Source organism: Hippocampus zosterae, chromosome 19, assembly GCF_025434085.1.
Source record: "Hippocampus zosterae strain Florida chromosome 19, ASM2543408v3, whole genome shotgun sequence".
NCBI classification, from domain to species: domain Eukaryota; kingdom Metazoa; phylum Chordata; class Actinopteri; order Syngnathiformes; family Syngnathidae; genus Hippocampus; species Hippocampus zosterae.
Genome location: NC_067469.1, coordinates 8,994,870 through 9,016,826, shown reverse-complemented (window position 1 = coordinate 9,016,826; position 21,957 = coordinate 8,994,870). Strand labels below are relative to the sequence as shown.

The window sequence follows — 21,957 nt, the reverse complement described above, 5'->3', positions numbered from 1 at the left end:
AACTCAAAAAATGTTTATGCAACCATTTCCACGCATATTTCACATTTCATAATGCATAACACACATGACAATTTCCCTTGCCTATTCTCATCTTCCTCCATTTCACATTCTTCCTCTCCCATCCTCCTCCCATTTTCTCCTCTGACATTCCTGCTCTCCCATCCCTTCCTCACCATCTCCCGTTGCGACTGGAAGAGTCTCGCCTTGATGAGAAAATGGGAGGGTTGCGAGCCCTTTATTCTCCCGGACGCACTTTGCGTCTGACTTTCAGGATTCCCCTGTGAGCTGTCCAGGCAGGCAGGTAGGTGACCCCCACACCCCCACACCGCAACCCCATGCAGGCAAGTGTGTGTTGACGTGTTTGTGTGCGCGTGTGTGCCTGCACCATCGCCGAGCCACAGAGCCCCCGGCGGCGGGGAGACTGAAGCGTTTGTCCTTGAGAGTGACTGACTGCAGACGTGGGAGCAGGAGGGGCAAGCAGGGTGTCCAGTGTGTGAAAAGTGACAGCAAGTATCAGGCGTCAAGGAAGGAGAAGGAAGTAGGTGCTGTTTTGGTTTTTATTTACCCCCCCCCCCCCAACCTCCACACATGTTTAGTAGTTGGATGCTTGTGTTTGATTTTTTTTTTTGTCTTTGGCTCCCTGCCCAATCAGCAACGGTCCACTTGGGGATGGTCGCACGTTAGGACGAGGAGTGTGAAGATCGGACGGCCCAGGTGATGTAGGCGTGATTCCCAGGTAAGCGTCTGCTTTTTCAACACGTGTTCTGTTAGCGACTGTGCGACAGCATCTGCCTTGTCACTCGTGCGGTATCCGGAATCGCGTCGATATAGCTGTGTTTGGAGTCACTCGCTCCTTTCCTAAATCGGTGTCTTGAGATACAACTGACCCGACAAAACGTTTTATTATTTTATTTATTTCAATTTTTTTTTTTGATGCGAGACGGTTTTTGTTTTGTTTTGCTAGCAAAAACTTGAGCTGCAAGCCCTATGCAACGAAGTCAAAATGCTTTGCTGACGGGCTCACGATTAGCATCGGTAGTCACTGTGAAGCAACGGCTATTTGAAGATAAACATTAGGGAATCAGGGAGATGAATAATATAATCATACTCACGCGTGTATCTTCTTTATCCACTGTCAAGAAAGACTAATGTTGCTGCAACGTACTGAGGAGCTGTGGTAGTCTGTCCATGTTGAACTTTTTTTTTTTTTTTTTTTTTTAATTGATGGCCATTCACGAATTCCTCCTCCTTCCCCTGCTGTATGTTTGACCTTGAACACCATCGGTGCATGAAACGTCTTGCCGCTTGTGTCCAAAAGCTGCACGGCAACATGATCACACGTCCGCTGTGTCTTACCATGGGGAAACGAATGAATGCCCCTTGCACAACCTCGCTTAAGGAACTTTCTGTCACCGTTTTTATTACGTCAACAAGGTTGGGATGGAGGTAAAAGCTAAATGCGCATCTTTAAGCTATTCATAGGGAACCCTCATCAAGTTTAATCTTTCGTACGGGATGCTTTGGTCAGCCTTTCTCCAATTTATGAGTCCAAGGGGTTTTCTTGGGTTGCTGTTTCCAAGACAATATTGTCTTTGATATGCGTGAACCAGGATATCTTTTTTTTTTTCTGTAGTAAACTGCCAATCAATTATATATTTACATCTACCGTGATCCCCCTGCTGTATTACGGTTAATCATTCTCACCAGTTATCGGGCTTTATTTTTAAGAGATACATTTTTTCACTTCATCCCAGCTGTTTTCCAAGCAGAGTTCAATGTATCAACAGCCATTTTCCAGCATTTTAACTCATTCACTCGCAAAGACGTTTTTAAACGTCTTTTCAGACTTGGTCTAGAATTGGGTGGTCCTGAAGTAATCTTCCATGATTCACAAAATATTGTGTTCTGTGACAATGTAAGCACCGACGCACCACCAGTCTGGAAAAGCCGACTAGAACACCTGAACTTTATTTGGGGTTAATTAGAGGCACTTTAAATGGTGACAGGTGTTTGCTGAATACCCTTTTAACGCAATTTTGAATGTGCTTCTGAACGCAGCCACATCCCCCAGTTTTGTGTGTGTGGGTGAGAGATCACATGAGGGTGGACACTTGGACAGAATGCCAATGTGAAGGATTTTTAGAGAGAGTGAGTGGAGCAGTGGGGCAACTGGTGTCAAGACCACCCAGTGAGCTTCACCCCCCACACGGCGATAAAAATCCTCACACACTTGAATAATGAATATTGTGAAATTTACACTTCACTGAACTATTGTTATTGTCGTAATGAATGCACTTATTTTTTTTGCATTGGCTCTCATCAGATTGTGTAAGTGGAACTCGTTTTTTATTTTTTTATTTTTTTTAATGTTGTTTATTACCGACCTGCTGACAGGCAAGCAGCGATAAACAAACCACCTGTGGACAAAGAAATTAAAAATTTCCGAGCTGTGTTTGTATGCCGGACCCCCGCGTGTGGGCGCATGTATCATCATCCTCGTTGTGTGTGTGTGTGTGTGTGTGTGTGTGTGTGTGTGTGTGTGTGTGTGTGTGTGTGTGTGTGTGTGTGTGTAACAAACGGGTGTCGTGTTTGTGAAGTGTATCACACACATCCATACGCACGCATAATATGGCAGATCGGAACACAAAAGTAAGGCTCATGTCTGCCACTAGCACGAGACGCATCAAAAATTGGGTGTGACAATTTTTGCCCAGGGAAATTCTGATGTCATCAAGGGCCATCACTCTCGATCCGCCAGGACAAATTAGAAATCGGATTGCTTCAAGAATCTGTCAGAGTTGACGTAACGTAGGGCAGCACCAGAGATGGGCACATTACACTGTTTTGCTGGGCCGTCCTCCATCCTCCGTCTACGACCTGGGTACCCTTCTGTCATCGTCTCTGTCCTCATAACATATAACAATCCATCTCCGTCCGTCCTCATCCTTTTAAACCGCTTCCGTCCCCAAAAAAAAAACAACGTCCGTCTGTGCATGACAATTTTGGAGAGAGGCTAACAGCAGAGGCAGACCCGAGCCCAGCCTTAAGGGGGCACATGAAATGACGGGGGACGGGGATTAACTCATTCAATCCCAAAGACGTTTTTAAACGTCTTTTCAGACTTGGTCTAGAAATGGCTGGTACTGAATGAGTTTTAATTAATCTTATGTCACTTCACGAGAGAAACGCGTTGACTCTTGCATGCAAACATGAACATATTCATCGCGTATACGCCTGCGTCCCGAATCTTATTTTCAATAACACCGTGATTGGCTGTTGCAGATAAGAATCGCCATCAATCAAACAAAAATTACATCACTGTTTCTTTGTATTTTGAATGTCTTATTGATAAGCAACTCAAAATTACTTTTTCACGTGACAAAAATAGCGACGATGATGAAATAATAATAAAAATGTTACTTTTAGAAATCCGGGAAACATACAACACAGCCAGCTTTCTTAACCGGCTGGATTGATCGTTCGTGAGATGGGTATCCGTAGGTACTTTATGTTCTTTGACTGTACACTAGATGGCAGTGTTTCTATAAAATACTGTTGAGATGAAAAAGGAAGGAGAGGAGTTCTGTCATGGGGACTGATTCGTACGAACTTGTGTTGTGCTATTAATAGCCTGTTCGGAAAATATAGTGTTTGGCTCCATGCTGGCCTTGTTATTTTGCCTCTTGACACCGCATACTTAAGTCAGTTTGGGACGATTAAAGAGATGGACAAAGACCCACTTCCGGCCTTACTTAGTTCATCCTTTTTAAATATAAAAATAAATAAAAACACTTCTCGTACTCTGTCCGTCATTCTCAAAATGGGTCCCAGAGAATGCCCATCTCTGACCAGGACCTCCCATTGTGAGGGCAACACATTGAAGCTGGAATCTGATTCGACAAAAAAATAAATAAAAATCTAGCATCCACATGTACTGGAAGCAGTCAAGAGAACCGCTAAAAAATGGAGCAAGGATCAAAAAACAAATTTCTGCAATTTATGTTGTAAGTTGGATCATGTGTTTTTTTTTCTCTTTGCCATCTGCTGGGCCGCACCAAACAGTGGCACAATGATCCAACCAGTTCCGGATTCTTCCACATATTGGGGCAACACAAGCGAGCCATTCTGTGCTCCATTTTCAGCTCAACTGCCCATTGGCCTTCTTGATTCTCACGAAGCTCCATCAGCGCGAAAGCACGGAGCTCCTTGAGGCCAGCTAGCATGACAAATGTGTGTTTGTTTGTTTTTTTTATGTGTGTGTTGGAGTGAACATTGACCCGTCTTCAGATATCCAGATCAATTCAACAAAAGTCATCCGATTCCAAATTGGTCGTCCGTTCGGCAGTCTCTTCGAATCAGCTGATTTTAACTAATGGGCCTGATTTTCTTTATTACGCTGTCGTTTTATTTTTTTGCCCCGTCTGTGTCTCTCCTTCGTTTTCCCCCGCTTGAGCCGCCTTCTGGGAAAACCTCCAGCGTGAGCGCGCGCATGTGCGTTTGTGTGCATTTCGGCTGCCGCGGCGGCGCACTGAAACAATGATGTTTGCACACGCTGTCAAGACTCTTTGCCTCAGTCTCGCTAAGTGACGGATGGCTTCGCGTCCGACCTAAACCTAAGTAGATTACGCTTACGGGATCTGTATCCTGATGCTCCTCTTTCTTACGTGTGTGTGTGTGTGTGTTTACATCATTAACACACAAAAGCTTGTGCGATTCACCTGCGTTTGGGCCAGAAACCATATCGAAATAGAGCACAGTGTCCAATTCATGTGGGCTACGTTTAAAATGGCCGTCATTTCATGCAGAGTACAGTATTCCCCTTATAACGCATTTCATAAAGCTTTCAGTTCTTTCACAGTACTTGCCGTAATGCCCCCACATGTGGGAAAGGGGAGCCACAGTCACCGATGCACTCGGTTCAAGTCTGGAGAATGATAAAAATGAACATGCGCAGGAGCTGCTGTCACCCACAGCACATACCCAATTACTCACATGCTTATGATGTCACAGGCCACCCCACTAGGCCCTGCCTCTTAAAGGCAGATGCACGACAACATGAACCGTATATTCTACATATTTTGCCTTTCCTCATCTTGTGAAATGTGTGAAAGCAGTTTCTCGAGTGCCTCCTCACTGTCTTCCTGGCAGCATCAGGACAGCAGGCTTGAAGTGACTTAAAGCCGGTGTGGCATTTTCAGCTAATCAGCTGTGGCTGGGTGCCTAATGTGAGGCTGTTCACCGCTCCGCACGCAAAGTGACAGACGCTGTAAGGCGTGCTGGGCGCAATCACACACACAGAGGAAAAGTTTCACGTGTGCAACAACAAACTAATCTTTTTGGAATCATAAGCTATGTATAAAGGGGAGAAATAAAAAGGACAAGACTGTAATAATCGGCATGCAGACCAAACAAAGCCTTCAAACATGTTTTCCATCAATTGGAATCCAAATGCTCACTGGCACCGATGTATACATTTACCAACGATGTTCTTCAGGGGTTAGTTAGCTTGTCTGTGAATTTCAAGTTTGTAAGCCTCTAGAGCGCAATGTTGCATCGCTTTGGGTGTGAGATCAACACTGCTTTTGAGTAGAAGATAACGATTTGGTGGTGAAACTCGGCCAATGAAGTTGGACCGATGAAGGCAACCGGCACTCTAAGTGTGCATGTATATGTAAGGTATAAATAGTACTGTATGTCAGTCGAAAGTGTGTGTTGCGATCATGAGAAAATTCATGGAGTGAAAAGCGAACAAAACCTAATGTCAATGTCGCTCACGATGCGTTTCTTAGTTGGTTATCTGCACATTTTCAATTTACCATCCAAAGGCCTTCATAATGTTTTTGTTTTTTATTGGGTGTTGGAAAAGCAAAGTGTGGGTTCTGTTTCTGTTCACAAAAAGACTCATTTTGTCCATTTTTGGTGAAACCTATGTTCTACTGGTGATTCTGTACTAAAGCGAGAAGCAACTTTTTTTTTTCCTCCGGTGAAAGAGGCGGTTTCCTTTTGGTGCTTATTCTGTCAGAGAACACAATATTGTGTGGGTCTTGAAAGTTCAATGACGATGCATTAAAAAAAAAAAGTTGAATAATTAAAACTCCGCTTTTGCAAACTGCTAGCAGTCAACAAGTTCCGAAAATCTGTTCTCTCGAAATGGTGGATCAGCGTGCTTCTCTGTCATTTGTATTTATTTTATATTAATCACGAGAAAGTAATACCTGAGAAATGCTCCCCATGTGAAGTCATCCTTGCCACATGATGACATCCTGCTGTTCTTCCTCCTCCTCTCCGACTTGATCCACCTGCCGGCTGCCATTGGCCAAGCCGAGAGCCAATGGCGCGCCGGCTCTGCGCAGCGCAGAGGGGAGGGGTGCCCCTTTCAAATGGTGCGGCCGGACCTTGACAAGGTCCGTCTTTGCTCAGGCACCATTGTCACTACGGCTGCTGGAGTCACAACAACGGGGGAGCCCGAAGATTGATAGGAAGGTTGTTGCTTGGTCTGGACCCCAACTAAAAAGCTTTTTCCTGATCCCACCTCGGAGCATGGTGGCATAAGCCCACATGGATTTAGTCGACCTCTACCTCCCCGAGTGCTTCACGTACCACCCTGACGCACAGTGAGTACGCACCATCAAGGTTGTCTTGGGTAGCCACTCCTTCTTTCTGAAACTGGACTGCATTTTCTTTTGCGTACCGCAAAACAAGTTTGAGCAGGGGTGGGCAAAGTTTTTCTCCTCACCCTCCCAAAAAAGTTCAAATGTCTCCAATTATTTGAACAATAAGATATGCATTCATACTTGTTATTAGTTCTTTCATTTCTGCTCAATTTAGGTTGAAATAATTATTTCCTTTTTTTAATGTTTTCTGGGCAGAATCCTGTTACCTTCAAAATCAGCAATTTTCAGGAAACCCTGAAAAACGGCATTTTTGTTCAACCATTTGCAAAAAAAAAAATAACACCCTCACATGTGGACCGAGCAATAATATAGACCTGTGACAAAATATAAAATGTACAAAATAATGACATTTGAGATTTCTATGCGATACCAGCAAAATGTAAAATTGTTGATGATGAATTTTTAAATTAGCTATTTTTATTAATTTAGTCTGTCCTTAAAAAAAAGCCTGAGAAAGAGTTGAATGAATACATTTTAAGAACCACATTTTAGGAAAATGTACCCATCCCGGAATATGATTGTCGTTGCTCTTGCTATATTGAGAATTTTGAGAATTACTGTTTTGTCATATTGTCATATTTTGTCATATCTTCTAAAGTCCAATAAACCAAATGGCATGACAGAAGTTCCATTGGTTTTCGACGGAGTTCTAATTTCTAATTTTGAAATCGTGTCGGCGGGCATCATCGTAAACCAACAAATCTGCATCTACCGTTTCTAGTTTTTTTCCTTGTTTTATGTGTAGTGAACCTCTCCTCAAGACATCTGGAACGTACCACTAGTGTTCTACTGGAAAATGGTGACATTGATGTGGAGTGCATTCTAAAAAGCTCTGTACCTCGTATGGAGCCTTGTGGAACACCACCCATATTTATTTCGGGTTGCAATCAAGTTGCATTACTAAGGCTGGAAAATACTTTTTCATCCTAGAGTTAGTTTGTGTTTCTCTCTTTGTCCTGTGGTAGAAGCTAAGCTAAGGAATTGTTTTCCGACCTGATGTGGAGGTTTGTTTGCGATGGTAATAGTTGCAATGGTTACCGTTACGCAGCTGGCTTGTTTGTTGCTGGTGATGGTGAATGAGTAGAACCAGTTTGGTGGGAAACAACTCCCACATAAGGGATGTTATGAGCAGTGCTCACATTTTTGTTTGTTTGTTTTGCTTTTTTTTTTTTTTTTTTTTTGGAGCGGGGTGGGGTTCTTTTGAATGAACAATTGTTTCAACTAATAAAAATCAATTTCTATTTAAAAACACAAAATAAAAATAGAAAATGTATGGCCATAAACTGTTGGGATTTTTTCTCCCAACTAAATTCTGATTGTTTAGTGGAAGGCTTGGACTAATACAAAAAAAATGTCAAATGTTTTGTCGACAAAAAAGTTCAATATTATTGACATTCATATATTTAATGGCCTGAATGTATTTTATTTGACTCAATCTAGAAAACAATTTAATTTGACATTATTTTATTGTTTACAATAATTTTAATTTAACATTTAGTCTAAGAAAAAAGGAACATTTTAGACACTGTTCAGTAAAAAAAACAAAATCATAAAATAAGAGTTTTAGTAATAAATAAAACTAATAAATAATGACAAAGTTCTATTGTGGTTCTAATCCATTCTGCATGACTTCTTATAGAAACCATGCGATCCTGGTGAAACGCAAAATGTTCCAGTCCATCTATTGGTAAAACCACCAAATGTGTCCCTCCATGCTTTTATTCCCCAACAATGATTGCAGATGCTAAGCTTTTTTCTTTCAGCCGTTGCGTAATCCTTTTGGGGGGAAATTGCTTGCAGCGAAAGAACAAGAATTTCCAAAGCATTCGGAAGACGTTCACATGACGTACAGGTTGGCTGATTCTTGTTGACAATGGAAAAATGGAATTGAAAACGGACATGGACAACCCGACATGACCTCCCATGTAAATATGAGCGTCGCCCGGTCGCACATATAAGTTAATGACCGGCGACTGGCTTTCTTCCTCATTTCAGGCACAATAAAAATAAAAAAAAGGAATCCCGGCGTGGACAGAAGTGCGCTAACTTTGATTTACGTTCACCGGCCCGCCCGCGTCATCTTTTGATGGGCTTTTATGGTGATGATCACATGATCTCTTAATGCCATTTCATTAGTCGAGTTAAATGGTCGGGCATTCTAATGACGAGTGGGGAGTCTATGGCTCCGCGTATATGTCACTCCGTGCTTGACAAGCCAATATGGACTCCCGTGATGGATCGTCAAGGTTACCGCAAGTCCTTTGAAAGCTCTGCGCTGTATTGTTTATTTATAGTCCCAAAGTGGATTGGAAAAGGATGAGCGATGGAATACCGCGAGATGGAAATGCACTGTATTCAAACTTAAACTGGGGCGTGCCCAATTTTATTAATTCAAAGTACATTTCAGGTCTAAGTGTTGGTTAAAAAGCAGTTTGGACCCTCATACGGGTTGGGGTACTGCGCACAAAAGTTAAATACAACTGAACTGCTGTTAAACAAAATGTACTGTGCTTGAAAAGTAAAAATAAAATATTGTTCTGGTTTGGGGAATAAAAAGGCCAACAGGTTGCCCGGATAGCAACAAGCTTCATTCCAATTCTGTGTTTTATATGTTGTGAATGTATTAGTATTTAATTCAGTGATGCTTTTGTCTTCCACTAGAGGGAGCCCTTTTACTACCAGTGATACTCGTTCCGCATTTTGAGATTGAAAAATGTATACTTCTGCCAAGGCAAATATTTTTTTTCTCCCCTGAAAATTCTGCACACAACGACCCCTACTGACAACATTGGAAAAAATAATAATAAATTCTGCGCGTGCCTGCATGCTTGCGGTTTTGTGGCGGCGCCGCGTCGGCGAACGCGTGGCGGCGGTTCACTGAGTAACCAGAGCCTTTTACCAAGCAAATAACTTGTGGCCCGTGAGGCTGAGATTTACATGGCAGGAAGCAGATTGACGTGTGTGCATGTGTGTGTTCATGTGAGTGACATTCAGTCAAGAAATTCCACCCCCCGCGACTCCCCGAGTGGGCCTGATGACAAACAGTTGCATGCTGAAATGTGTCAGGGTGTTTATGAAGACACATGCTTTTTACTGCGACTGGCTGTGTGTTTGTGTGTGTGTGTGCGTGTGTGTGTGCGCACGCATGTTCTTCACCGTATTCCCAATCACGTGAGTGCCTTTGCTTCTTATTTTGACTCCCACACGTGAAGGTCTGACGCCACAAAGCGTGTGCGAATGTGTTTTTGAGAGGCGCGCATTCTGCCAGCCAGCACACTTTTAGTTCACAACTTGGGGACAATTGTTTTGGTATTTTAAAAGAAGTTTACATATTGGATGTTATTGGATTGCGGCATTGTCCTGAGTGCAGATCAAGCCCTTAAGTATTTCCCTAAATTTGCTTGGGCATTTCCCCTCTTTGAAAGCAAAGCAGTGTAGTGGTTTGCCGCCGTGTTTGCATAATGTGGCCAATCCCAAACTGCCGCTTGGATGGATGAATGCACGGATTAAATGTTCACCGACTACACTGGAACCTCAGTTTTTGTGATTAATTGGTTCCAGAAAGTCAGACGAAAAGCAAATTGTACAAAATCAAAAAGAATATTTCCCATAAGAATTAATGTCAATGCCTCAGACATCCAAAGATATTAACTTGCATGATAGTCACCCTCCAAAGCAATCTGAAATGACCAAAGTAAAAAAAGAACACTTGAAATCCTTTTTAACCTTATCGAAAACTTCTTATTGCATATACAGCGCAGAGGGGAGACATTTTCTTGGATTCTATCATATTTCTTGCCATTACCAAATAGCACTTGCAATTTTGACCTGTGTTTAAAAAAAACAAAAATAATAAATTAAAGGGTTGAAGTAGTGTAAGACATCCTGTCAACAGTCAAGCCTTCAAAATTAAAGCAAACCAATATCACCACACTTTATTTGGTCCTATGCTGGCTTACAGAGCAATTGCACCCAAAGCGATTTTACTCTTCTTCATTGAGCGTGACTGTTAAATAAGAACGTGTGCTGTAACTGTTATTCTTCTAGTCCACATGCTTTTATTTTGAAGCATTTTTATTTTATGCTGAGGTTTGCCTGAGTGTGGCCGAGCAGACAGGGCGGCTCGTTGCCTTGAGTTGGGAATTAAAGTTTGTATTGTGGAGTACGAGTCCATTGAACCCTTTATATGCAACTCACAGTTTGAAATGATTCAGACCAACACGCATCGGTCCCAAGAAATGAATAACTGGAAAAAAAATCCAAAAGAAACAGAGGTTCCAGTGTACTCCAGTAGTGATGTTGCATACTGGTATGGCGGCCCAGGTTAATGATTGTCCTCTTGCAGACACGCGGGCAGGATGTCGGTGAGGGGTCCGGACCACCCGTGTCCCTCGTCTATCAAGCGCGAGCCATCCAGCCCCAGCAGCTCGCAGGGAGACTCCAGCCCGCCCCAGCCCAGCCCCGCCAGCTCGTCCTCGGACACCAACTCCAGCTTCGGGCCCCCGACCAAGGGCCACGGTCACGGCAATGAGTTGGGCTCCACCCATAGCGGAGGGCCAATCAGGTATCTTTCAGTGGTTTGGTCAGAGTATTAGGTACACCCGCGCATTAGGGAAACAGTGATTCAACAATAGATTTGGGTTTTTGTGGCCAAAGCTTATGATTTTTTTTTCCTTGTGTTCATTTGTATTAATAATAATGCAAACTCACATTTTTTTTTATCTTTGCCAGGTATTAAAAGAAAAAAAAGCACAGAAATCCAAATCAGATTTGGTTGCATTTATGCCAAGGTGGGGCAGAGACCCACCGGATCCAGTACTCAAAAGTGGCAAAGAGAACTGTTCATTTTTGTTGGTTTTTATTGTTTTATGGTTGAAACGTTTGTGAGTAGCGGTGCTATCATTCGGCGTGTGTGCGGCTGTTTAGGCGGTTGGTGGAGGACGAGGCCCAAGTGAAATGCGAATTCCTGCTGGGTTCCGTGGCGAAGCGCCTGTGTCTGGTGTGTGGCGATGTGGCGTCGGGCTACCACTACGGTGTCGCCTCGTGCGAGGCCTGCAAGGCCTTCTTCAAGAGGACCATCCAGGGTGAGCGCTTTAAAAACCGGCAATTCTAAAAGATTATCCTCAAATGTGTTTTACTTCAAGTTAGCGGTGGGTGTTTATGGTCGGTGTGCGCTCGCACCTGTGCCTGAGGCACACCAGTTTTGCGAGCGCTTGTTTGGGGCTAAACAAGCGAATCAAGTCAGCCGGCAACTTCCGCCCGCGCACGTCCACGTCCACCACTTGTTGCTTGAAGCTCTTGCGAAAAGCTGCTTTCTGACGGCACAGTCAAAACGTCAATAGTGAGGAGCGACCGCATGTTTTTTTTTGTGTGGCTCAGGCAACATCGAGTACAGTTGCCCCGGCTCCAACCAATGTGAAATCACCAAGCGGAGGAGGAAGTCGTGCCAGGCGTGTCGGTTCGTCAAGTGTCTGGCCGTCGGAATGCTGAGGGAAGGTGAGCCCTGAAAAACACCCAACAACCAAAAATGGATGTGCCATAAGTCCGCCATTTTTTGGATTATTATTTTTGGGGGGTCAAAATGTTGTCAGTAATGCAGTAATTGCCCTTTGCCCAATTCCAGACCACCAATGCAATAAGTGACATCCGCTTTTGAACACACTTTGAAGACAATCCAAACACACATTTGGTTTGGTCTGGTTTGGTTTGTTTAAAAACATTGAGAGAAAAAGACAACAAAAATATAAACGCAGTGTGACAGAGAGCCCTCTTTGTGTTGAAACAAATCCCATTTTTTTTTTTCCCCAAAACTAATCTGCGGAATAGCGCGACCACGTGATGGAGGCGGGGTTACTGTGTATTGAGTTAGGAGTTTGGTCATGCAACGCATTCGCCTCATAAGTCAAGGTTCCCACTCTATTTGTATTTTTTAGTTTGTGGGTGTCAAGATTTGTTTGGGTGCCAAGATTTGTGCGATGTGTACATTGCGCTATGTGTGTGTGTGTGTGTGTGTGTGTGTGTGTGTGTATACACCAACCAGTGGTCAGGTGCTCTTGTGTGTGCGCTTGTCCGCTGACATATTGTTGTCCCGATTTAGAAGTGACTCAAAAAGGAAAACATGAGCGATGACCACTCATATGCACGCACACACTCGAAGCAAGGGACCAAATGAAAGAAAGAAAAGCAGGCTCGAGGTTTTGTGTGTGTGTTGCAAAATGGTGCTCTTGTGTACCATTTTTATCATCAACTATAGCATCCTAATACAAAAAAAATCGTGAGCAGTTAAAGTGTTGTTTTTTTAGGATTCTCTCAATTTAGCATTACCATAACAAAAAGTGTTTTAATGACAAAACAGAGGATTGATGTGAAAAAATAAAGCATTTTCGTTCATCATTCCTATCAAAAGGTTTTCAATTTTTTTTCACTCTTGCTTCAAAAAAAAGGATTTAGTGACAAAATGCTGCATCTTGTCCAAAACTTTTTTGCATGATAATGACAAAAGACAAAGTTGAGTGTTTTTATTTGAACAAAATATCATGATTTGCTAACTGATATTTTTGTGTGGAGGGGGTGGGGGGTGGGGACAACAAATATTTTAGGATGGCTGGTAGAGAGTTACGGTCGCATTTAATGGTGACGAAGGTCCGCTCACATGCATGTCTGACAGCGAATAGGTGAGGTTCTGGCTGGACATAGGTGAAATGATAGCCCAGTGGAGAAACCTCTAAAACGAGAAATCAACCGTCTCTGCTTACCCGAGGCTGCCGGGCACTGTGATGTCATTTTCGGTCAACAGCGAGTGGATAAAAATGTGTCGTTTTCACACCAAATTTTGTATCTCCAAAGGCAATGTTTGGGATGCCGAATATAATACAGTGGTAGCTCTACTTACGAAATTAATTGGTTCCGGAGAAATTTCTTACCTCGAACATTTTGTAAGTCGAGACGCGTTTTCCATGTAAATGCCCTAATCCGTTCCAAGCACCCCCGAAATTCAGACATAAATGTTTTATAAAGCATAAAAATGCATCAAAATATGTAGCAAATACATGCTGCAATTAGATTATTCCACAATGAGAGTTGTGCATAATATTAAAAAAAAGAGTAAAGAATAATCATGATGGTCATTTAACTTTTAACTGCGTTCTCATCGGCTTTTGCCCCCTTTAGTTCATGTTCTCGCTTTTGCCTGGCATTTTGTAAAGAAGTGATCCGAGGACGTTTGCTTTTGTCGGCTTTAAACAATCCCTCGGAAATGTCCAAGCAAACATCAGCATAAGTGAGCGATCGCCCGACTGGTGAACACTTTTTCTGGGTGATTCACATTTGCGTAAAACTATCTGAACACCTCTTGGCCCGAGAGGCAAATGATGAGAAAGCTGCATAGACACATATCTATTTCTACACACTTTGACACATCCGGTAGAGGTCCCTCTTAGCCAATGGGACGCCAGGAAGATGCTAGGTAACAGCCAATGGCAGAGCAGCTATAAGTATGTTGCGTTCGGGAAACTCGGAGTTGCAAGTAGCAGCCCATAGTGTATTTTTACCTTTCGTATCTTGAATTTTCTTTCATAACAAGAGGCAATATTTTCCTGTTGAGGTGTTTCATAACTTGAAAATTTCGTATGAAGAGACGTTCGTAAGTAAAGGTATCACTGTATGTCCAATATTCTTCACTCTTTGCAGCTGTTGATGACTTGATGAGATTTCCACTACACTATACTTAGTATTTGTCCAAGCTGACATTGAAACACACAACTTTGTCTTCATTATCTTTTTTTTTTTTAAGTCTCTGAGCATCATTGGCATCTCGGCATCAGCCCTCCCTCGCTCCCTCCCCTTACCCGCTCTCGTAAATTCCTCCAGATGCCTCGCGGGATTCCCGGAGCTCTGCGGAAGGCGAGCCGGTGCTCGTAACGCGCTTCAGTGCGCCTCGTAATGCCCGCCGCCCCTGGAGAGGCCGCAATAAAGGCCCAGACAGCTTTAATTGGGCCACACTCGGTCGCAGGAGATATGCGCCTATTAAAAAAAAAAACGGCTTTATTCGTCTCGAATGTTGTCGTATTGTTGGTTGTTATTGTCAAAATTCCACCAGGTCAACATAAAAACCGTGTAAATTGAATTCGGAGATTTGTTTCTTGATACGTGCCAAAAACTTTTTTGTTGTACTCAGTTATGGAGTTAAACTGTTTCTTAACATTTCACTTTTCCCGATTTATTTCAAACAGCAATAGATAACATCCAATACCTTCCCACTATATATGAATATATGTGTGCCTTCATTTGCATCAGTAGTGCAATTTGATTGACAGTTGACAGAGAGTGGGGCGTGGTTTGGCAGATGTGCCCATGGTATTTTGTCTTTTTTTTCCCCCTTTTTAATCGTTTAACTTTGGCAGGCTTGTGAATCACACTTTTCTGTGTGGTGGCTCAACTTAACAAGATATTTTTATTTTCCCCTTGAGTGGGACTTTAATGCTCCATGGTTCACGTTCGTCTATGCCGCTGCTGGCCCCGATTTATTTTTGTCTCGTAAGACCAATGAACCCATCAAAATCTCAACGGGACTAGATCATTTTTGAAAAAATTTTGTCGTTATCTGCGCAGCCCTAAAAAAATAAAATAAAAAAATAAGTAAACAGCTCATTTTCAAAGTAAGCGATATAAAACATAGATATGTCTTCAACTGAAGGGGAAAAAAAAAGTCATTTGGAAAAATGAAAATGGATAATTGCAAAATCCACGAGGTGCGATAATGAAACGTACCACTGGTGCATGCGAATAAGAAGTGTAACTTTAACATCGGAATGTGCTGACAGGAAGCGAGGCCAAGAATAGTTTGTGTGGATAACAAACGGTCATAAAGGCACTCTGGCGTCTCTTGATCTATTTCGGGACCCTTTCATCACTGCTTTCGAGGGTCTCAGTGCAGGGAGGGGGGGCTTCGGGCGGCCGCGATCATCGGTGTCCCGCGATCGTGGCGCCGGAAAACGTGAGGCGACAAATGTACACATGGTGCCAGCCATTGGATGCGGGCGTGCTTCGCACCCTAAAAATACAGAAAGCGCAACAAATGAGAGAATGTACATTTCTGAGGGAATTTTCTTGGACTGCTGAGCAGCTGATGCCAAACCCCCCAAAAATACAGTGCTATTAATACAAACGTCAAGGTGTAGAATGTGAGGCTTGAAGTTGGACCGGTTTGAATTGGTCAAGAACAAATTTGACAACGAGGCGCTCTAAAGCGGTCACACCAGCCCGAAGCCGTCGACATGCTGACTGTCAAGGCTGACTTAAAAACTAAAAAAAAAAAAAAATTCCCCATCTTTGCTATTGTGCCTTTTTCACCATGTTTGCATTCATAGCCAACAACGAGGCACTTGTTGCTGGCTATCAGAAGGGAAGATGCGTTTTCAGAGTGTAGGCTAGCTAGCTAACTCCACTTTGCATACTCATGCTGGACATCCAAGTGTCACATGGCCCTGTTTTCGCAACAGCTAAAATAATCCAGAAAAGTGACATTTTGAAAACTAGAGCTCCACATCTGAGTCCAACATAGTTCTCACTCCCTCAGGTCTAACCACAAATCTCTCAATTTACTTTACAAGGTTTTTCATGTAGTAACAGACTACTGCGAGCACTTTTGTCACATTTGACGCACCCACACAGCGTCTTGTGACCCTGGACTGGCACCTGCCAAGTGCCCGGGCTAATCCGCAATTAGTATTTCCTTCCCCTGCCGTGACATGTGGCGAAAGGTCAAAGGGCTGCCAATCCATTTCTTGAACTTCTAATCCCACCATCTGGACCACACATAAGATGACGACAAAACACTTGGAAATGAGAAATCAGGTTTTTTTTAGGCTTCGACGTTGGTTGATTGAGCTGTGGTGACAACGTTTTGCTTTTTTGGGGGGGTTGGGGGCGTGGCCTCACAGGTGTGCGTCTGGATCGCGTTCGAGGCGGACGGCAGAAGTACAAACGGCGAATGGACGGCGACGACGGCGACTGCTCCTATCGCCACCTGCACGGTGTCCTGCCGCACAAGAAAGCGTGTAAGTGCATTTCGGGAATATAGTCCTTTGCGAAAGTATTGGAACGGCAAGTTTGAATCAAGTCCTTTGATTTTGTTGTGCTCTGGAGACATTTGGCTTCCAGATCAAAAGTTGAAAATCCATCCTTCCATTTTCTTATCCGCTTAACCTCACATGGGTCACGGGGCATGCTGGAGCCTATCCCAGCTGTCTTCGGGTCGTAGGCGGGGGGGGGACACCCTGAACCGGTTGCCAGCCAATCACAGGGCACAAAGAGACTAACATGTCATCCGCGCTCACAATCACTTCAAGTCGTCCTCAGTGCATCAAGAGAGTGAATACATGTACTGGTATGGAACATCCCTAATTATGACGTGTTTTGCTCGCGTTCCAGCGGGTGATAACCAAGTGGTGTCACTGCTCCTGCTGGCCGAACCCGAGGCCATCCTGGCCATGGCCGACCCGACGGTGCCCGACAGCGACATCAAGGCGCTGACAACGCTGTGCGACCTGGCCGACCGCGAGCTGGTAGTCAACATCGGCTGGGCCAAACACATCCCAGGTATGCACTCCTTATCCCGCTAAGAAGATCACCACGGTTGTTGTGCTCGAAAGGACACACCGCCACATGCGTGTGTGCGTGTTCCTAATAAAATTCACCGAATGACCCGCAAGCCACCTGGAAGTTTTAATTGACTTGGGAACACTCCCGCCGGCCTCTCTGTCCAATTCAGTGCTTTGTCGAATTTTGTTTTAAAACCAGCACTTTACGACTTTATTTAAAATGGACAGTGAAGAACACATGAAAAACATGGTTTAAAAAAAAAGGCTTTTTTTTTTTATTGTCCATGTTTTCAACACCATCATGGAAGCACCTGCTTCTTTTTTACGTCTTGTTTTGTCTTTGAATTGCTGACAATACAAACAAAGCATTAGCGTGCATGTGCATGTGTGCGTGCACCTGCGTCTGCGCGCATTCCAGCACAGACATCGTCTTGTTCTTGCGTGTTTCTGAGTATTGGAAGACGAGCTTTCCCTTCCCCAGGGCCGCCGCCGCCGCCGTCGTCGTCTGTCTCTTTCAGATCCGGCGAGCGGAGGAGCGCCAAAGTTAAATAGCTTTCTCTTCAAATGTGATTGGCTCCTTGTTGCCAGGCAGAATTCAGGGGGCTCACTCAACTGCCTTACTATTGTTTTTCTATTCCAAATGAATTATATTAATATATTATATTTTGATTGCAATTGTATTTTGTTTTCAAGTTCAATTTCTGATGGGGAAAGCCAAAAGTCGACAATGCCATTAATTGTAACGTTTATTCAGTTATATATATATTTCATTCCGTGTGGTGGGGGAAGCCGTCGGTCAGAACAGTCGCTGGCCAGTTGCGTTGCTTAAGAGCACATTGGCAGTCCTTTGGAAGCAAACTGGCATCTAGGTATTCATATTTAAGAATAACATATGGTGTCCAATCATGTAAAAATCTTTCAGGGTTAAAAAGGGACACGTTGTATCCTGACAAAACCCTATTTGGTATTAAAAAAAACGTGCCTGAATACAAATGATACATCAATGAGACACACAAAACTGCAAATTAAATACAAATGCAAAAGTCTCCTTTTGTCAGCGTAATGGCGCTGTCATGTCGTTTGGGGGGGGGGGGGGGGGGCTGAGTGACGGTCGCACACGAGGCACCGCCGGAGGCCCGGTCCGAGCCATCTGAGTTGCCGGCCCCTGGAGGAAGGTGACCACATCCGGGCCGCCTCCTCAGCTGCCGGCAACGTGGACGCTGATGGAAGCCAAAGCGGCGCGCAGGGTTCATTCGGCCGCTGGGCTAAAAAGCCGCTCTCATACTTGGTCTTTTGGAGCTGGCTCTTGCATGACTGTGTGACCGTGACTACGACTACCATGATGATACACTCGACGCTAACGAGCACTAATAAGCACACTTGTTTGACTTGCACGTTATTTGTACTTCCCTGCTTGCCCCGGCAGAAAATATCCGGGTAGACTTTCAGCGGCATCACTTCTGTGCTTTTGCCCCTGCCAGGAGCTGCGCTAAGCTAAGGTGTGCGCTAGGCTAAAGCACATGCTCAAGTTAACGCTGATAATAATAAACTGGATTTGAGGACCACTTACCTGTGCCGCTGACGAAACAGCAGCCGCGGGTGAGCACACTCGCTCCCCGGTTTAGCTTAACCCTTACATCCACCGTGTAACCTGAAAGGGTTAACTATCACTTCATTAGTTGTCATGTCACGCAGTTGGATGATGTGGATCCATATGTGCTTGTTAACCCACACGGGCAATGAATCAGAGGCAGGAAGGTGCAGTGTATCCAAATAAACGTCACTGACGCTATTAAATGCGCACTCCCCCACCACGGCGCACCCCTCGCTCTTTAAAATGGCCTCTTTTCTTTCACTTTGTGTTTGCGTGCGTGTGTCCCCGTAGGATTTAATAGTCCTCATGTGTGTAATTCTCAGTAAAAGTGGGTGTGTCCTCAATCATCATCCCTCGGTCGATGTTTTGCTGTGTGTGGCGAGCCAAATCTTCGTTTTCCAAGCGGAGGGACGTGGTCGCATGTCGCTAAACGAGTTTTCGTGCGGGGCCAACGGTCGGCCGCAAGTTGAGCTGCGATTTTTTAAATTCGAACGCGTATGCGAACTGACGGGTCTGGGGTGTATGCCGACAGGCTTCCCGTCGCTGTCCCTTGCCGATCAGATGAGTCTCCTGCAGAGCGGATGGATGGAGATCCTGATCCTGCGCGTGGTCTTCCGCTCGCTGGCGCTGGACGAAAGGCTGGCGTACGCCGAGGACTATGTGATGGACCACGACCAGTCCAAGATGGCCGGCCTGCTGGACCTCAACAACGCCATCCTGCAGCTGGTCAAGAAGTACAAAAGTGTCAGTCTGGACAGGGAAGAGTTCGTCCTCCTCAAAGCCATCGCGCTCGTCAACTCAGGTAGTCCGATGGGAACAATTGGGAGTGTTCAATCAGGGTTAGGGGTAGGGTTTGTACCAAACGTCATCTGAGATTGTGAATTTTCCATTTTGTCCGGCCCACCCACAGACTCAGTACACATCGAAGACTCAGAGGCGGTCCAGCACCTCCAGGACGTCCTCCAGGGGGCCTTGCAGGACTACGAGGCGGCCCGCCACGCGCAGGACCCTCGGCGGGCCGGCAAGCTGATCATGAGCCTTCCTCTGCTGCGGCAGACGGCCGCCCGAGCCGTGCAGCACTTCTGCGGCATCAAGCGGGATGGTCGCGTGCCCATGCACAAACTTTTCCTCGAGCTACTGGAGGCCAAAGCCTGAACGCCGGCGGGCGCTCGCGCACCCTCAAGACCGCAGAAGCTTCCGCTTTGAAAATCCATCAGTACCTTGGCTTATAAGTGCCCTGCCTTACCGTTTCTTTTTTTTTTTTGGTTCTTTTTTTAAGTTAGGAGCCGTCGCTTTCTTGATTTGTATTTATTTATTTATTTATTAGGGGCTTTGTGTCACAAGCCGGAATTTGAGCGACGAGAGAGCGTCAGATGTGCTGTCACCTGAGTGAAAAACAAAAACAACTTGTCATGAATAAGACTTGAGGGGGCACTCCACGATATGTCCCACCTTAGGAGTTTTTCAAGTCGCTTGGTATTCGTATGAACCCAGTCCGTGTTGGAAAAACGGGTTGGGGACCACGATCATGTGACTTCCCGCAAAATGGACAAAGAGCACGCGGGATGAGGCTTCCCTCGGATGCATTTCGAGTTCCTCGCGCAAGGAGAACGTCGAAAGTCTCGCCAAAACAAGCGATTCAAAACTCGAAAGCAGCAGAGCGACGTACGTAACGTAATTTCAAATGCAACTTGTGGGCAAGACGACAAACAAAACGGCAGAGATTAATCACCTCATTAAAAAGAAATAAAATCCCCCCCCAAAAAGAATTTTCAATTAATCACCTCATTAAAAAGAAATAAAATCCCCCCCCAAAAAGAATTTTCAAATGTTTGTCATATATAAATATCTTTTTGTTTTACTCATAAACTTACCATGGCTTTCTGCGGACTTTATAAAAGTTTTTGTGTTCTAAACATTCATACAGTACAGTATCTATAACTATGGCAAAAATAAAATGGTAACCATAACATTTTAAAAAAAACTCATTCTTGCAGGAATTTAGGAGGATTTTGTTAGAAAAAAATCTTTGCAATTTTTAGAACACACAAACATTTTTTTTGCATGACTTGCAAAAAACAACAAAATTTTGTGATTTTTTGTTTTTTTAATCCATCCATCCTTCCACTCACCAGTTGGCGGGTATTTTAAAAATAATTTTTTTGCAGTCCAATTTGTTGGGGGGGGGGGGGTTGTGCGTGTATGATTTCCTACTAAATTCCTGCACATCTATCAAACAGAAACTGTCCCTTCTATGTTCGGACGTAAACGCGTGCTCTCCTTTTCCCCTTGTTGCCATGACGTATTTGAACGTTGGAGTCACGCTGGCCTGTTTTGTGTGGAGACTCATGGCTAAATATTCTGCTTGTAAATGAAGGCCTTATAGTAGAGTTGTAGTCCCCTTGCCACTAAATTTAAGACTTAATCAAAATGTTCTCGATTTGACGGTTTAACTATGCACTGTCTTTTTTGTTTGTTTATTTGTTTTCGTTTTTTTGCATCGTGTGTCTTACGCCAGCGGATGACACTTGTGTTGTTTCTTTCTCAGGTGAATATTTTGGGCAATAAACACCGTCCCCCTGCACCCATTGTGTCGCCTTTTAACATACAACATCCACAAAAATCAAGTAATGAATGTGCTTCAGTAGATGTTTCAGGTAGCTGGATAGCAAGAGTGCCCAACTACTAAGTCATAGTCGACCGGTAGTTCGCGGACTGGTCCCAAGTCAACTACGAGGGGCGTCAGGAGAAATGGGGAAAAACTCAAAGATTTGTGTGTCTTTTTATTATTAGTTGTTTTTAATACTATTATATAACGTTGTATAGCTATATAGTATAACTGCCCCCTAACTATCCTATGAATTTCAGGTCCACCCGCAAGTATTAAAATGAATAAATAAACAGGTCATCTTTAACCTATGGTGGCGCCTGACCTGCATCACAGGAAGTTTTAAGCGAACAGCTGTCACCAAACGCAGCGAGCGATCAGAGCTGTTGAGATACATCCATGTTTGCTGATTTTCTTTCATGTTTGTTTAATCTGCAATACACCAATGCCATTGTTTGAAAAAATGGGAATCTGGAATCA

General features: G+C 44.1%; 1 protein-coding gene across 3 annotated transcripts; it reads left to right on the top strand.

Moving 5' to 3' along the window:
• The first annotated feature begins 368 nt into the window (after positions 1–368).
• LOC127592138 (estrogen-related receptor gamma-like) lies at positions 369–20,627 on the top strand. Of its 3 annotated transcripts, XM_052052637.1 has the most exons (9): positions 369–538; positions 653–736; positions 11,020–11,238; positions 11,601–11,758; positions 12,054–12,170; positions 16,616–16,732; positions 17,106–17,273; positions 19,402–19,671; positions 19,780–20,627. In XM_052052637.1, exons 3-9 carry the CDS (start codon positions 11,033–11,035, stop codon positions 20,022–20,024), a joined length of 1,281 nt encoding a protein of 426 aa, XP_051908597.1. In that variant the 5' UTR covers positions 369–538; positions 653–736; positions 11,020–11,032; the 3' UTR covers positions 20,025–20,627. The 3 variants fall into 3 exon arrangements, with proteins under 3 accessions (XP_051908597.1, XP_051908598.1, XP_051908596.1); XM_052052638.1 differs by lacking the exon at positions 369–538 and having other exon boundaries at positions 620–736; XM_052052636.1 differs by lacking the exons at positions 369–538; positions 653–736 and adding an exon at positions 5,927–6,614.
• Positions 20,628–21,957: the final 1,330 nt, after the last annotated feature.

Coding starts and splice junctions, on each gene's coding strand:
- LOC127592138 (XM_052052636.1), top strand. CDS start 6,559: ATGGATTTAGTCGACCTCTACCTCCCCGAGTGCTTCACGTACCACCCT. Junction 12,171..16,615: donor CGTCGGAATGCTGAGGGAAG/GTGAGCCCTGAA, acceptor GTGGCCTCACAG/GTGTGCGTCTGGATCGCGTT. Junction 16,733..17,105: donor CCTGCCGCACAAGAAAGCGT/GTAAGTGCATTT, acceptor CTCGCGTTCCAG/CGGGTGATAACCAAGTGGTG.